This window comes from Halichoerus grypus, chromosome 5 (assembly GCF_964656455.1).
Source record: "Halichoerus grypus chromosome 5, mHalGry1.hap1.1, whole genome shotgun sequence".
NCBI classification, from domain to species: domain Eukaryota; kingdom Metazoa; phylum Chordata; class Mammalia; order Carnivora; family Phocidae; genus Halichoerus; species Halichoerus grypus.
This window is the reverse complement of record NC_135716.1, coordinates 110085937-110104147: the sequence shown is the minus strand read 5'-3', so window position 1 is coordinate 110104147 and position 18211 is coordinate 110085937. Positions and strand designations below refer to the sequence as shown.

The window sequence follows — 18211 nt, the reverse complement described above, 5'->3', positions numbered from 1 at the left end:
AGGGAAGTGCTACTCCTCCTGCCAGCACCAAGAGGCATATTCCTGGATCGCCATCCTAGGTATACAAAAAAGTATAATCATCCTAACTTTAAAACCCCTCAAGTAATCTTCAAAAGTCTGAAAAGACAACTACTTTAAATGCAATACCCTGATGCAATTTTCCTTTCTGTAAGCTTACATACAGCACTAGTGTTTAATAATAGTTAAATAATAATAGTTAATAATAGTTAACATTTTTTATATGCTTCCTATGTGGTGGGTACTGTTAAAAGCACTTAAAAGCTATTATCTCATTAACTTTCACATCAATCTTATTAGGTAATTTTAAAATATCCATTGTGCAGATGAGAAAATTGAGGCACACCTAAGTTCACCAAGTTACTAAACCATGGGGCCAGAATTTGAACTCAGGGAGTATAATTCTAGAAGCCATGCTCTTAATGTTAGACTGCCTCCTCCTGAAATAGCTTAAAAAACAAACAAAAACCATTTTTTAAATAGAGTGTCATCTTATACAATTAACTTTTTCAGAAATGTTGAAAAGATAACCATTAGAAATAGAAACTGTCTTTAGAATAAAAAAAACAAAAATGAAAAATTCTACCATCATCCTTCAAATATGCCATTCCTTAACTGTATTATCAAGGGAAAAAAAGGTGTAGGCAAGGTGGGGAGCTGGGTACATCAGGGCAAAGAGTATTCCAGGAAGAGGCAAAGAAGAATAGTTCAAGGAGTAATGGAAGCAGAGAGAATATAAGTGCTTTCAGGAGAAAATGTTACTCATTCATCCAATGAATTTTAATGACAGAAATATAGGAGAATATGTGCTGGCTGAAGTAACCTTGGAAATGAGTAAGTCTATAAAGACTAAAAAAAGCAAAGGAAATGCACATAAGTACTGTACTCTAGTTGATAAAGCATTTTCAATGAGGATTCAGGTTAACAATTTTGATGTTGCCATACATACATACAGGAATTGAAAAACTGTAAATGGATGGTAGATGTTGGGAGCCAGGCATCTCACTGTTGGAGTAGAAATTTACAAATAAATGTAATGATTCATATTGCAGTAGATTAGAGTTGGACACTTCAGTAAGAATTCATGTTTAGCTTAATACAGACACAAGTGGTTACATATAGAAATATTTATAGATATGTGTATTTACACAGGTTCGTATACACACATATATTTCTTTGCTCTGTCCGCTGAAAGGGCCTAAAAGAAATGACACCCAGTAGGAACAAGCACAACTACCACCCTGAGCTTGGTTTCTACTATCATTCGCTAATAAAAGATATCAGGGCTCCTTAGACAAATGGATGATGCTAGGACTGGAACAGAAAACATGCAGGATGAGTTAGGCACATCTAGTAGAGACAGAAAGTAAGAGCTTAGAAAAAACTAACCCTCACACTGACTACGGTATGTCAAGGGTACACAGGAGCCAACTGAAAGAGCTCCTAATGGCCAAAGCTAGAACAATCTGAGCAACAAATAAAGTAGTACTGTATTATAACTCAAAGTATAAAGTAAATATCCATGAGTACATACTGACACAAATAAATGATTGAATAAATTAGTGAGTGGAGGAAAAGAGACAAATCTCCTGGATAGAAGAATGCCAAATAATTTATATAGATATTTTGTCCTCAGGAGGTGGAGCATGCATACAGTGACTTCCTTCCAAAGAGTAGAGTAGAGAAAGTGGGACAGAATGAGTAACTTTAAACTAGAGAAACTTTATCATTAAGACAGGTGATCAAGGTCGACATTAATAGTGATAAATCATGTTTCTAGTAATCATTCTTGATATGACCCGTGATGAAAATGGCACTTTACAGCTGTTCCTCCCAATATCCCAATCTAATCATGACAAAAGCATCAGATAAATTCTAATCAGGATGCATCCTACAAAATACCTAACCAGTATTCCTTAAAACTGTCAGATCATCAAAAATGAGGGAAGTCTGAGAAACTATCACAACCAAGGAGGGCCTAAGGAGACATGAGAATTAAGTATAATATGATAGGATCCTAGAAGAGAAAAGGGACATTAGGAACAATTTATGGAAATAAGAATAAAACTATGGGCTTTAATCAATAATAATGTATCATTATCAAATACTGGTTCACTAACTAACAGATGCACCATACTAATGTTAAGATGTTAATAAAGAAAAACCTGGTAAAAGAACATATAGGAACTCTCTGTCTTATCTTTTCAGTTTTTCTGTAAATCAAAAACTGTTCTAAAAATAAAGTCCATTTAAAAAATAAAATACAGATGGGCAAGAGATATTAGGAATATTATACACTTTTGGAATTTTCCCAGTAAATATATATTACTTTTATAATTAAAAAATTCATTTATAATTTTTCAAATCCTAGGGAATATGTGATATGCAGTTTAAGGAATTATCTTAAATGATCACTATATCGTCTGTTTTAGAATTGTGGATGTTATTTCCCTCAGTAGGTTTACTTAGTTGAGACAATATGGCTTAGTGGTTGGTTAAAAGCATTATCTCTAGAACCAGATTGCCTGAATTTGAATTTCAGCTCCATGGTTTACAAACCTTGGGCAAGTTACTTAACCTCTGTGTGCCTCAGTTTCCTCACCTGTAAAAGGAAGATAATGGTAGCTACTTCATAGGATTGTTGGATTCAATGAGTTAAAACACATAATGCACTTGGAACAGTGGCCAAAACATAGTAAGCCCACCATAAATGTTTACAGCTATTTTTATTAGTTAATGCAATAGTAGAAATAGGTTAATAACATAGGTTAGGTCTGAAATGGAACCTAGTAGCTTTGAAATAAAAGAAACTTCTGGAAAATAATATAGCTTAAATAGTTGTAAAAATAACATAATTACATTTTTTCCCAGTTTTGCATTGCAAAGTCTATTGTTTTATATATACATACGTGTGAGTGTATATATATACATACACACACATATATACATATAAAGCTAGTTAATGGTAATACTTCTGCCTACTTATCAAAACCAAGGCTGAATACCTAATACCATAAAGAGTTGTACTGTACTCTTTTTAAAACCTAACTTATGTTAGTCTTAAAAGAGAAAGGAAAGGCAGTTATCTCTATTCTATACTCTGATATTTCACAATAAAATCTACAGATATAAATACACCTGGGGAATACCATAAGAATACTTTGCCTTATTTTAAGGTCTCAGGTCAAAGAGCTTGATTTTTGAGTGCCAACAACCATCAATATTCAAAATTAGTGTTGGGTAGCAAGAACTACAAAACCCTAATGGCTTAAGTGCCTAAATAAACCAAGGTAATAAATTCTGGTCTTCTCAGAGTCAAGGAAATTAAATATGTGGAATTAAATATATTTCAAAATTGTTAAATGTTTTTCAATTTTCTTAGTTTTAATTTCTAAAACAGTAAATAGTAACAGATACAGCCCACATAAACAAAAACCTTCAGGGTTCTCAATAACTTTTAACAGTGTAAGAGATCTTGAAAACCCCTGCTATGGGATTCTTAAAAATCACTGCAAAACATCCCAGTAACTGTTAACATATTATGGTATAAAACATATAAATGTTTTACCAACTTGAAATTCTTTTTTTCCTACAAGGAAGCCTTTATAAACAGATATTAAAGTCGTTTCGAGTCAAAATACTAAAAAACAGTAACTGAGTTATTTAGTAATAAATTTCAGAACTATGTCAAATTACCCTATAAATAATTCCAATTTCCTTTGATTGAACACATTTCTGAAGCCTACAAATCAACAGAAATGAACATGACAACTACATTTTAAAAATATTAATTACAAAGATTCATAAACTTCCCTGAATAGATGAATCAACTACTTGAACATCAGTATATTCTGATAATACTTCAAATGGAACTTTATGAATTAGCAAACCCTTAATTATATTTTTAAGTGGTAAAGAAATGTTCTGTTTTTACCAAATGTCCTTTTCCACTATAATAGGCTAAAGCTACCTCAAATTATTTTTATGAAGCAAAAAGCCTCTTAAACTGAAAATATAACTTTTTTAAAAAAGGTTTAAGGAGTTTAAGCAGCTCTTTCGCCAACACTAAATACTATTCCCACTCCACCCCGCCAAATAGTAGCAGCAATGAGTGAAGCCAATGAGTTAGTAACTGTTCTTCCCCAATACAGAAGAAAGCTGTAAGTGGCTGATTGGTATCATAGAAAATAATAGATTCAGGGGTGCCTGGCTGGCTCAGTCAGTAGAGCATGGGACTCTTAATATCAGGGTTTTGAGTTCAAGCCCCACATTGGGCATGGAGCCTACTTGAAAAAAAAGAATAGATTTAGATCAAGAAACCTGTGTTCCAATTGGAAGTTCCTTGATCTTCCACTTCCTTGAAATGACGTTGAAATACACAACTCCTAGTTTCTCTGATCTCAGATTAATCATTTGTAGAACAGAATTAGTAAGAACACTGTTCTAGTTACTTTATGTTGTTGTGAATGTCAAATAAATGAACAAAAACAAAACTGCTTTATAGACTTAATATATAAACAGCTATTATTTCTAGTAAATCTGTAAGCCACACTAAATACCTTTGACAACAGATTTGTCTCACACAGAATTACAGTCAACAACAAAGAGACTTATAGCAAAGTCTCACAATATTTTGGCTAATGAAAAAGAGATACTAAAGTTAAGTTTCAGTTTCATCTTATATATAAAATCTAAATTAGTAAATTAATTGGAAATAAATCTATAATTAAGGATATATTTAATATAAAAATATAATAATTTATGCAATTACTATAATGTTCAGCCAAAATCTTAATACTAGTTACCTAGAAGAGTAAAACTCCTGTATCCCAACGTTTGCTTGTTTATCTACCATCCCTATAATATGGTAATCTGAATTTTAATTTATTGTTTCACTCATCTGTGCCGTTTATTTTCTGCTTCATTCAGCTTATCAAGTGAAAACAGATTAGCCAGCTCCACTTTTTGGTTCTCATGCATTAACACAATACCACAGTGTTTATACTGCAAACACTTCATGGAAATGCTTAAGTAAATAAATGAAAAAACCATGGTGTTTTCCTTGATTTTAAAAAACTGACAATAATTTTTAAAACCAGTCTTGTTAATTCAGCTTAACCTCTCTGGGAAAGCAATGAAAACAAGGAGGAAAATAAGTTTCAGAACTTATCACTAGGAAACTCCTTTTTTTTTTTTTTGCCGTAATGCCTTCTGAATTTACAGGATAAAAGCAAAGTCTGAGCAGCAGCTTTCTTTATCCAGCCACTTGGGGACTGTAAAAATAATAATAGCTGACATTTTAAAACACTTACTCTAAGAGCTTTACATATATGAACTCTAATCTTCACAACATCCCAATAATGTAGGTGCTATTCTCTCCTTCCAACAGATGTAGAAACTGAGGCACTTGAGAAGTAACTTGCGCAAGGATACATACAACCATCAAGTGTCAGAATGAGGGTTCCACCTTAGTTGTTCTAGCTCTAGAATTTGTGCTCTTAATCACTATGATATGTTAACATGATTAAAGAAGTTATGGCTTAATGACAGGTACTCTGCAGTCTGTGATTTAACAGGCTTTAACTTCTAATCAAATATGCCAGTTACTATTATAAATGGTGTTAAATGATGTAAACCATTCCAGGAAAGTGCAAAAAAAAAAAAAAAAAGCAGTCACCTAACAGCTGGCACATATGTCATAAAGGAGCTACCTGTATTTCATACTTCATTCCTCAAAGATTCATTTCAAAGTCATAACCTATCAACATTTACCTGAACTTCTCCTAAGTGATAGCCATTAGAAATCACTTCTGGAGAGGTTTACTTCTAAAAGAACATGGCAGAAGGACATATCTGAGACTAGCAACCTAAGCTTTCTAATATTTCACAAAATTTCTGGCACAATATAGAGGATGAAAGTTAATTAATATTCATCAGTGGTAAAATTAACTCTATTGAAATTTGTCTGAAATAAATTTGCACATCCTCCCGTATACTCGCCTGGGGAAAACTGAGTTAATCAACAAGACAGGATTTCAATTGAGACTTTGAAAATTTATGCAGAACTTCCCTCTCACAATAGAACATATTATTTAATGGCATTAAACTTATTTAACTTCTTCTATTCAAAAAAATTTGCTTTACAAAGTTAACCTCTTCTGACTATAGTTCTGCCAAATTTAGGACCTAGACAGAATTCATCAGAAGCTACCACTTATAAGATTCAGTTATGTTTTTACAAAATACAAAATAAAAGTGATAGACTCTTAAATCAGAAAGCTTTTTTTAAAATTAGAGAACTTTATCTGCAACTGATGATAAAGTTTTATCTTCCTTTCTAGCCTATTTAAAGAACAAAACAAAAACAAGGCACCATTGTCACAACAGTAAACTTTTATTAAATTCCAGTTTTAAAATAGTGTATTAGACAAACTACCAATTTTCCTTCAAATGTATTTTACAATGGCAATGGATACTTCCAAGCACTGAGGAGCAGAAAAATTAAGTAATTTGCACTATTCTTTCTAGCCCAGTTAAAAAGACTTGCACCTTTCAAATTCCCAGAAGTTGAGCCTCCTTGAATGGTGTTCTACCTGAAATGAGGAGGTATGTCGCAGAGTTTAACATTTATGAATCTGTTCTTTGGAATTAAGAAGATATTATTCCTCAGGGGGACAACCATAAACTTAAGTGGTATTTACACAGCACATAAGTTAACTGCTAGTGTTGTATTTAAACACAGAAAGTATATGTATAATAGAGCACCTTCAGCATTTTAAAATAAAATGTAAAATCTGGCCCTGTAATTATTCATAATGCATCTTAATGACACTGGATAGAAATCTAAAACCTCAAATTCCACATGTGCTACTTATACAAGACTACAGGGCAACCTCCTCCTGGAAATAAACAGTGGACAGAGAATCAACAAACACTCTCAGTTATTCTATCAAAGCATGAGTTTTCACAGTCCTCTGATGTCCCACATTAAACTCTCCATTTTTATTTGTAAATAAAAAGAGCAGAGACGAATTGCATACCTACCTTACCTGTTACCACAGAACTCTTTGGAAGACACTTATTTCTCTAATCAGTTCCTCAACAACTATGGCAACATGAGCTTCACATTCTCACTTTTCACAAATTTCACAAATACCCACATTTAAGAAAGTTACCATAAAACTCACATTAAAAAAATCCTATAGACTGATGGGAGGCAGGTGTCCTCTAAAATGCATTATATGGAGGGCCCCTGAGTGGGTCAGTTGGTTGAGTGATCAACTCTTGATTTCAGCTCAGGTCAGGATCTCAGGGTCATGAGATTGAGCCCCATATGGGGCTCCACGCTCAACAGGAAGTCTGCTTGAGATTCTCTCTCACTCCCTTTCCATCTGCCCCCCCCGCCCGGCTTGCACATGCATGCTCTCTCTCCCTCTCACTCTAATATAAATAAATAAATCTTTAAAAAAATGCATTATATTTTTGGAAAACAAATACTTAGCTGTCTTCTCCAGTTCTCAACTCTCAATATTCAAAACAACGTACAATCTCCAACTCCAATGACATTCTGAATCACAGAATTATGAAATTGGTAGCATCTGGTATAGCACCTCATTCTTAAATCATTAAATGACTGAGGCCATATGCCAAAACTAGTCAGCAGCAGAACAAGGCCAAGAACTTAGATAGTGTGATTCTCTTTTCAGAGCTTTCTGCCATCCATTACTACCAATTTCATCAATTTGTATAGCCTGGCTGGAAACTGATCTGCTGGTTCAAATCAAAGAATAGCATTAAAGCTCTCACTCCAAAGGCAACTTAAGGGCATTCTAAATAGACCCCAAGAGTTCCTATTTCTAAATAACATTTTCTTAAATTTGCTCCAGTAACAGCTTTTTCTAGGTTTCTTTTAATGCTATAGAAATAAAAAATATTTATAGCTCAAGAATTCATCTCAGTAGTCTTAAGATTGATGTCTACGCCAGTACTGTCCAACAGAAATTTCTGCAATGATGTAAATATTTATTTCTTCACTTTCCAAAATGGTAGCCGCTAGCTACATACGGCTAATAGGCACGTGAAATGTGGGTACTTCAACTGAAGAGCTGAATTTTTTATTTTAATTAAATTTAAATAGCCACATGTCTAGAGGTTACCATATTGGATAGTGCAGGTTTAGATGTTCCCCATTGAAGAACTGGCTGATGAAATAATGAAGACTTAGTAGTATTTTTTTAAAGTACCTGCCATGTGAAGCAGTTGAGATAGCATGGAAAGAGCACACCATTCTGCATTTATGACCTCTGGATTCCAAATGAAACCACTATGTATCAGCAATAAGAGGTTGATGAAATCACACAATCTAAGTTACACCTACAACTCATCCGTGAAATGGGGCTAAAAGTACCTGTCTTTGTTGGGACTCTTTGATTAAATGCTGTCTGGATGTAAAAATACTCTATAAAATGCAAAGCACCATATATAATTACGTATCTTTTTTTTTTTTTTTTTAAGATTTTATTTATTTATTTGACAGAGAGAGACAGAGCTAGAGAGGGAACACAAGCAGGGGGAGAGGAAGAAGCAGGCTTCCCGAGGAGTAGGGAACCCGATGCGGGGCTCGATCCCAGGACTCTGGGATCATGACCTGAGCCGAAGGCAGATGCTTAACAACTGTGCCACCCAGGCGCCCCAATGATGAATCATTTCTATAACAAGTTCAAGGAAAGGAAAATGTGGCTCTTAACCAATCATAAACATATTAATCTAAGCCTAGCCTCAAAAATATGACTGAACACCTGAAGCAACAGTCGACTGATTTTGCACATCATTGCCTCACGAAAGGTAACGTATATAAAGAAAATGTTATTCAGATTATACCAAAAGGTGATTTAACGGTATACCTACATTCTTTATTTTTAAAAGCTAACTTTTTTAGCTTTTTAACAGCCAACAGACATGGTAATGAACAATGCCAAAAATCTGGCATCCTTCCTCTTAAGGAAGCAAAAGACAAAATATTGGCAAGGCCACTGACAAGGTTCCCTCACTCCAAAAGAAAAACAGTGAAACAGCTTTTATTTGTCTAGCCAGTTTATGAGTAGAGTGTTAGTAAAGAACAGCAGAAGTGCAGGGAAAGTTCTCAATACCCAGAAGACAAAAGCATGGCCTATGTCTAGTCTATAGGAACATATATAACAATACCATCTCAAGTAACTACATAATTTTAAACTTTTTACCTGCTTTCCTGAAGATTATATCTCGTGTGATTCTTGTAATAATTTTATTAAGGAATAGTTTGATACTCTAACAAGCTGAAAATCATGATCAAATTTGAACACAAGCGTATTATTATATAGCATAATTATTATTTATAATGAGGTTAATTTATATATTTATACATACTCCCTATATTAAAATTTCCAGATTTTAATAACAATGATCCAAAGACAGAAAACAAATTTTTGTTAAATCCAAGATTTTGAGATAGCATACATAGATCCTTTTAACTCTGATTAAAGAACCAAACATCCAAAGGTAAATAATGAAAATTCTCTGGCCATGGCTTACTAATGAGAGTTGGTTATCCAAAAAATGTTTTTTACATTTTTAAAATTAATTTACCAGCCATAAATGGCAAACTTTTTTATTATTAGCAATAATATCAAGTATTTAAATTTTGAAGTACTGGTTTTCTTATTAAAAGGACAATATCTTGAGGCACCTGGGTGGCTCAGTTAGTTAAGTATCTGACTCTTGATTTTGGCTCAGTTCATGATCTCAGGGTCTTGAGATCGAGCCCTGTGTGATGCTCTGTGCTCAGCGGGGAGTCTGCTTGAGACTCTCTGTCTCCCTCTCCCTCTGTCCTCCCCCACCCTGTGCGCATGCTCTCTCAAATAAATCTTTTTTAAAAAAGGGTAATACCATCTTTATAAATTTTTAATATTAAATTTTCATGAAAACTATATTTCCATATGCCCACTTTTATCTCAAGGGGCAGTCTCTTTTTGCCATCTTACTTAGAAACTTTCTCTTTTCTTACTTAGGATCAGCTTTCAATCCTTTTTAGTCTCTGAATTATCTATTCACAAATTGAAATTCACATTAAAAAACTGAAGATAAAGAGTTGTCCCACATGTTTTAAATTACCATCATTTTAAATTTGTGAGACAAAGGATAAATATGCAAGATCAGGATTTATAAATGATATAAATCTCCTGAGGAAAACAAATAAAACAAATAAAAATCCTAACTAAAAATCTTATTTATATTAATGAACACTTATATCGATAATTAAAGAAAACTGGATTTTACCCTAAATTGAGGTAAATGATTTGTCAGTCAAGGCATCATTTTAAATTTCAATTTCAAAATTAACCCAGTTACGAACTTACACCAAAAAGAATGACTTTTACTACATGTAAATTTAAAACAAATTTAAAACCAAGCCAGTTAAGAACAAGGCTTTATTTAAAACTATGCTTCTTTAAATAAATGGCAGATAGTGTCATTTTGGTAAGAAATTTATTCCCAGTATAATGCTTAATGTATTTAGAATACCTTTCCCCAATAAAAAGAAAACTTTATTACCATTTAATCGACCATAATTGATTTCAAAACCAAGCTATTAAAATGAACAGGTGTATAAGCAACCTTTTTTAGTAATATTATATATAGTCTCAAAAACATGATTTATGTGATTGTTTTAAGAAAAATTCAAATACTAAAATTTTGAGGCTATAATTTAAGACCAGTTATTTGGGGCATTTCATATTGAAAATTAGGTTAGAAATAAACTCTTAAAAGCAGCATTTAGTACAAGATGTGATTTGGTCTCCTTTCTAGAACATATATCAGAAAATGAGTATTTATCTTATATACACAGAAAATATTTATTGAACTCTTATGTCTATGAAGCCCAAAGAGATCTCATATAAATAAAACTAGGAATACTCATTTTCTACATCCAGACCTACCATTATGAATATGGAAATGAACTATTTATCACAAAAGAATAGGGGCTGTATCTTTATTATCATTGCCATCAAATCTGAATATAAAATTATGTATTAAAAGTTAAAAGACTTAGGGATTAAGATCAAGTTGGGGAATGCAGAATGTATGTAGCTCTTTACTTTAGGAGAACCAAGTCTTGTCTCCATTATCCATTTCTAACTAGACAGAGAATAAATTCTGTGATTATCCCTTAGGTGAAGAATAGGTTATAGAACAGCAAAACAGAATTAAGTGTGATTTTAGAGAAAAAAAAAAAAAAATCACTCAAATGCAGTTATTCCAGATTAAGTTTTAGGAACAATATAGAAAACTGAATCAAGGCAGAAGTATCAAAAATGTAAATGATAAACATTAGTCTGCTTATTAAAGACTAATCAAGGCACTGTATTACCATTAAGAAGAAGGTTAAAATTCCAATGATCTAAAATTTTCCCATGTCAAATGGGCCTAAATGCTAAGAACCAAAGACTGAGTTTCGTTTTTTGTATTCTTGTTCCCTCACACTTACCAATGTTTCTATTATGTATTGTACTGTATCTGATAATAAAATAGCTTACACCATAACATCAAATATCAAACATTTGGGGGGAAAAAGTCATAAAATAACTAAAGCAGAATACCCTGTTCCTACCACTGTGTACGTGTTTATCTGTAGCTAGGCTGGCATTTAAAATTTTACAAACTATCCAGTAAGAATGCTAAGAGAAAACAGTTGACAAACCTGAAAGAATAGCCTCTTTCAAATATAGTAACATATGCGAGAACTTCCTGATATCATTCACCAACTCCTTGATGTAATCCGGATCAAAAATGGAATTGGAACTTATGGACTTGAGCCCCATTTCAGGAGTTGTAACATCAGTAGAGAGTTGGCCTGATGACGAAACACGTTTTTTCTTTGTCTTTTTCTGTTTGTGAGCAATCATCCTTCCATAGAACAGTCAGAAAAACTGAAATCCTTAAGTGGAAGGGAGAAAAAACAAAAGAAACACAAATACCACATCAACCAGGGGAAACATTAGGTTTCCATAAACAGCCCATAGCCCACCTCCATATTCCATTTATGACAACAACAAACACTGTACTACTAATTTATTTATTAAGTGCCAGTCATCTTGACAACTCTATGATATGCAAACTACTATTTTCTTCATTTCACAAATAAGCAGCCTGAGCTTTGGAGGTTAAATCATTTGTCCAAGCTCTCAGCTAAAAAATGATGAACTGGTACTTAAAACCCAGATCTGCCTTGTTGCCAAAATCCATTCTCTTAATAATTTCCTCTTAACTCCTAGGGTACAGAATTTTTTTAATTGTAAAAGTTGTTCTGAAAAGTCACTTGGCGGAAGAACATACTCTAACTCCATGACATCAGCTTCAAAAATAAAGATGCAATATGAGCTCTAACAACAGAAAAGACCTGTTTTCAAAATCCCCTCCATCACTTACTGTCTGTCCTGACAAGCTGTTAATCATCTCTTCATTTTGGTATACTCATTTATAAAACAGGAGTAACATTCTGATAATACCTACCTCATGAGATTATTGTAAGCATTCAAAGAGACAATGCTATAGAAGTGTCTGACACATAAAAGAAGCTGGATTACAGTTAGTTCTCAATAATAATGCATACATACATACACACACACACACACACACACATACACACTCTAGGTTATCAAGTTTCAGCAAGAATAATTTTCTGTTGAAAACAAGTTCTAAGGCTGTCCACTAATCTGATACATCCCAATTGGTTGAACAAATAAGTGTATGAATATCAGAGCAATATTTTTGGTAATTTCAAGATGGTATAGTAAAAACACAATCTTTTGAAATGAGAAAGACTTAGACTTGACTTCTGGCGCAATACTTTCTAAATGTGTGACCTGTATAATTTTGCTTACAGGCTGTGTGAAAATTAAAAGGGGACATAAAATTAGAAGACCTCATATGTAAAACACTTAATCCTGGCACACAGTTGACACTCAGAAAATCTTAGTTTGTTTCTGCTTCATCCTCACATTTTACCTTTCCAGAATTGAAAGCCCTAATTTTGTTTGCATTTCTTGAATCAAAAAGGAAATTACTGGAGGAATTAAGTTAGCTCAAGCATAATCATTAAAACATTTTTCAAATATTTTGTCTTCAATATTTTGATACTTTCAAAATGGTAGAATTACTAAGAACTTCTGTGCAATTTACAGTAGGAAGTTTTATGTAATATTCACTTCCAGGTCATGTGAAAGATACACTATTGTATTATTGACTCTTTCCTATACTTCACCGAACTCTATAGACTTTTTCCTTCCTAATCTACAGTATCTTTAATCTATCTACTTCTATCTGTAGTATCATACTAGGTGAAGTACCACCATTTCTTGTTTGAGCTATTGTTACTAATTTCCTAATGATCTCTCCACATCCATTCTTATCCTGTTCCAAATGTAGTGAGTACACTTTTCAAAACATGAATCCCAACATGTCATTTCTCTGCTTAAAACTCTTCCAAAGGACAAGTGAGAATCTATTGAGAACTGTAAGGCACAACATGAGATCTGGCTCCTACCTACCTCTGCACTGTCATCTGGAGTCATAATTCCTACTCGACACTCTCAACACTCCTGCCACACACACTCCCTTCAAATTTTCCAACAGTACTTGCTTACCATGACCCACACAGTAGGAAATAATTTCACATCATGAGCCAGTACACACATTAAGTATGTTTGTATGTGGTATGTGTGTTGGAATGCATAAAACATAAAACAAATTCTGGTTCTGGCTAAGGAACCAGGTGATGTACCCAGATGTTTTCTATACTATCCCATTTCATTTTTTAAAATGCTGATTGCTGCCCATCAAATCGGTTTCAGACTCATAATGGGTCATGGCCCTACAACGAGAAAAACACTGACTATTTGACTCAGGGTCCTGTCTATATACAGTTCCACTTGCCTGGACTACTCCTTCCCCTTTGTTTACTCATTCTGACCTCAACTCAAAGATCACTTCCTCAAAGAAGTCCTCCTGGACCACCCCGCCCCTGTAACAACCACCACCAAACTAGAGCAGAATCTCCTGTTAGATGCATTATAGCATCTTATACTTTTCATCACTGCACTTATCAAAGTTCAAATAGATGATTCATGTTTTCCTATCTAGATTATAATCCCAAGGAAATCAAGACCACGTCATTTTGCTAACCACGTGTTCCCTGCTCACAGCACAGTGCTTGGCATAGTAGTGAAGAACTACTCAAAAAACTATTTGCAGAATAAATGAATTTGCAGAATGAACACTGGACTTATAAAGTTGTAAAGTTGCAATTAATTTTTACAGAAACAAAAAGGTTAACTTTGGATTGTCTGTTTTAAATGGAAAATATATACGGTTTTTCAAAAAATCTGTCTATAAAACACTATCTTTCAAAAAAGAAAAAAAACAAGTATATAAAGCTGATAAAGATAAGATTACATATTCTTGTTTCTCTACTTCTGACTATTAAATGAGATTTCTCTACTTCTCTAATAGCTTTTAGTGCTGCTTTATTCAATATTCTTGTTAATCTCAAATTATTTCTGAGAATGTAATTTCTACATTTAAGCTAGTTCCAAACCTATCTAACATTAATCCTTAAATGTGTAGATAATTTCTAAAATGAGCCCAGGAAGGGGCGCCTGGGTGGCTCAGTTGGTTAAGCAACTGCCTTCGGCTCAGGTCATGATCCTGGAGTCCCTGGATCGAGTCCCGCATCGGGCTCCCTGCTCGGCGAGGAGCCTGCTTCTCCCTCTAACCCTCCCCCCTCTCATGTACTCTCTCTCTCTCTCATTCTCGCTCTCTCAAATAAATAAATAAATCTTTAAAAAAAAATAAAATGAGCCCAGGACAATTTTTTTTACTACAATTATTATACCTAAGTCTCCCCACCAACAATAAAAACAAAACACTCAAGCACCTTGTTTGGGCAGCTCTTTTACAAATCACTCATTGAGAAGACTATTCCTAACTTAACACTTTTGCAACTTACTTATTAAAGTCACTCTGATTAATTTTGACAGCTTTTAGTTTAGTAAATTTGATCATTGTCACTGGCAAAAAGATGGTTATTAAAGCCCTGTATCATAAGTTTCAAATAAAACAATTCACCTATCTAAGCAATTCACCTATTTCACCATCTTCGCGATGTCAAATTAGTAACCCAAAGTTGTAAGAAGTATTTCAAAAATGCCTAAACATTTTTACTCAAGACTAAGAAAATCTATAAGCAAACAAAACAGGGAGGGAGGAGGGAGGAACTAAAAAGGGTTATTCTCTACCCCTAGTAAGCATTATAAGTAATGTAATAATTTTGTTATATATAATTTACTATTTTTCATATTGGAAACTGAAAAAAGGAAATATGACAGGGGAAAAAAATTTTAAATAAAGTTAATCCAAGTTTTCATAAAATTGAACTATGATAGCGGAAAATTTGGAGGATATACACTTTGCAAGATCATCCACACTACCTTCCCATGTACCAAAATGAATATCCTCTAGTTGGTGGTAACATAAAATGTAGTTACTAACATACTGCCACTGGCAATTTAATTAAATGAGGTAATAATATGGAAAGCACTTAACACTGTGCCTGGTTCATCATGAAGACTCAATAACTGTTAGCTATTATTACTAGCAGTGCTTTATTGTGGAAGATTGTTTTTTTTTTTTTTTTTAATATACTTAAGTAATGAACAAGATGTGGCTTCACCACAACATATCTGTAGATTGTGAGCAAGAAATATAGCACTGGAAACAATTCCAGAAACTTAACTGACTTTGTGGAAACCTACTAAATGGCTTTCAAGTGAAGTTTGAACCGTGCAAACAGATTGTTGAGCAAAATATTTGCGAAACTCTCCTAAATCTCATGCATCTCTTCCAACTCCAAACCATCAACATTAAAAACGTGTTTTATCCACTTAGCCAAGAACTTTGTAGCAAACAGAATATTACTACACAAACCTACTTTCTCTATATGTTGTAAATTCTAAGTAATATGTGCATTAGAAATGTGAACACTAACTTCCCAGTACTCTGTAATGTGACTTTCCCAAGACTTGAGTAGCCTGTGTTAATCAAATGTCCCATGCTCCATCCTCCCAAAAACACATCATTATATAAGTACTTTCATTTTAGGCACTAGGCTAAATGAAGTGTAAAACTGCCCCAGATATCTACTTAATAGTTCCCATCTTACTATTCCCACCTTAGGAAAAATTGCCAGATATTTCAGAAATCTGCTATTTCAGCACAATTTCTGATTTGGTACGAATCTATTTAAAGATGCTTTTAAAAAAATCAGAAAAAATTCATCTTGGAGGTCTTTGATTATACTTTCGTAAATCTCCCCACAAAAACAGCAAACGGGCAAGTCAAAAGGTTTTATCAATAATATGCAAATAACTGTAATTTCTAAAGAAAGGCATGCAGTGCACATACACTTCATTCCTGGGCAGTTAGAACCTAGCACGTTTAAAAAAGAGGAAGCTGCCCAACCTCCCCGCCTCCAGAATGTCTAGCATTCCTGGCAGGCAGGGCTCTCTCTTGACCAGCCAAAACTACCCAATGCCAAAGAGCACGCTCCCCATCCCCGTATTTAAATACCGAGTGGGGAAACGGAGCAACCAAAAAGGGCAGCGGACATGGATGGATAGCGACAGAGGAGCGATACTGTCACGGAGACAGCTGGAGAAAGGGGAAGGGGCGCTCAGCTCCCGCCTTTAGCAGCTAACAGTCCTGCCCGCCCAAAGGGTGTGAGGCCAATTCCTTCTTGAGAATGAGAGTAGAAAAATATTATCATGGAGACACGAGGCTCAGTCATTACGGCTCCTGAGCTCACCCGTTAAGAAAAAATAAAACAACAGTCAAGCCCCAAACACATCCACAACGGAATTGGGAAAAACCATTGACACTGAGGCCTCGGAACGAAAGAGCCCCTCCTCAGCCCAAAAGACAGAGACGAGAACAATTCACCACCGAAATTCTAAAACGTCTCGGGAATGGAACCCAGTTGAATTGAGGACTGCTCTCAGGACAGGTGGGAGTGGGGCGGGTCAGAGCTAAGACCAGGCTCGGTAGCGGTCAAGAGCACACATTCTGGAGCAAAACTGCCTGGGTTGAAACCCGCACTCTGACAATTACTAGACTGTGTGCTCCGCCAGGTTAACCTCATTTTCCCCGTGTAAAAAATAAGTTAAATAATCATGGACCTGTCGCGAGGATTAAATAAGTTAAAATGTGGAGCAGTCTTAGAACAGTACGTGGACGGTGGGACGTGTTACCAGTTTGCTTTAATTTCAATCGTCATCTGCTGTGGGCCACCATTCGCGGCTGCCCGGCGCGCCGTTCGCCCCGTCGGACCCCTCCCAGAGGACCAGCAGCACAGAGGACACGAGCCCGACCCTCAGCGCAGCCCGCAGCCGCCTCCGCTCGGGGCCGCCGCATGGGCCACCCACACCCTGGACCGCAACTGGACAGCCGCACCGCCGACGACCCCAGCCCCGAGCCCCAGCCGCCGCGGCCGAAACGACCGCCGCCGCCCCACACTCACCGCGGCGCTCCATCCCGCGTCTCGGACGCGGACGCCCGCCCAACACTCACGGCCGCCGCCGCCTCCGCCGAGGGCTGGAGCTCGCCGCCCCCATCCCCCACGGCCCGCGGACGCCGGGCCAAGCCGCCGCCGCCGCCGCCGCCCCAGCAGCTACGGCCACCACCACGCCGCCCCGCTCGCTCCGCCCCCCGGGCCTCGCACCGCCCGCCCGGCCGCGGCCCGCCTCCTGAGGCCCAGCCCATTGGCCCGCGCGCCCGAGGGGGGCGGGGCTCCGGCGCCCTGCCGCAGGTGGGGGCGGCTGCCGGCTCCAGCACGCGGAGCGCGGGTTGTCCTCGGTGCCCCAGCGGGCAGGCTGTCCTCAACATTGCAGGAGGTGTTAGCCACCGTGTGCGGCTTGCGGCGCGACAGGCGGAGCGAACCTTAGGCACAAGTCACCTGACGACTAGATCTGGCTAACAGGAGTTTCTCAGATGAGCATCTACATTTCTTACAAGGAACTTCTTTTGATCGCCTGTTCCTCATCAACGCCTTTAAGAAAACAAAAACAAAAACAGGACCTCACACCGGTAAAGTGTAACACAGGCC

The 18211-nt window shown here is 36.0% G+C and overlaps 1 protein-coding gene across 2 annotated transcripts in view; it reads right to left on the bottom strand.

Moving 5' to 3' along the window:
- The window catches only part of ARHGAP29 (Rho GTPase activating protein 29), a 64210-nt gene extending 46419 nt beyond the window's left edge, over positions 1–17791 (bottom strand). The window contains exons 1-2 of one of the 2 annotated variants that reach the window (XM_036122701.2): positions 17627–17791; positions 11756–11992 (exon numbers count right to left, since the gene is read on the bottom strand). In XM_036122701.2, coding sequence (XP_035978594.2) covers positions 11756–11960 — 205 coding nt within the window. In that variant the 5' untranslated portion in view covers positions 11961–11992; positions 17627–17791. The remainder of the gene's footprint in view (positions 1–11755; positions 11993–17626) is intronic. The other variant, XM_036122702.2, reaches the window with a different exon arrangement.
- Between the last annotated feature and the right edge of the window lie 420 nt (positions 17792–18211).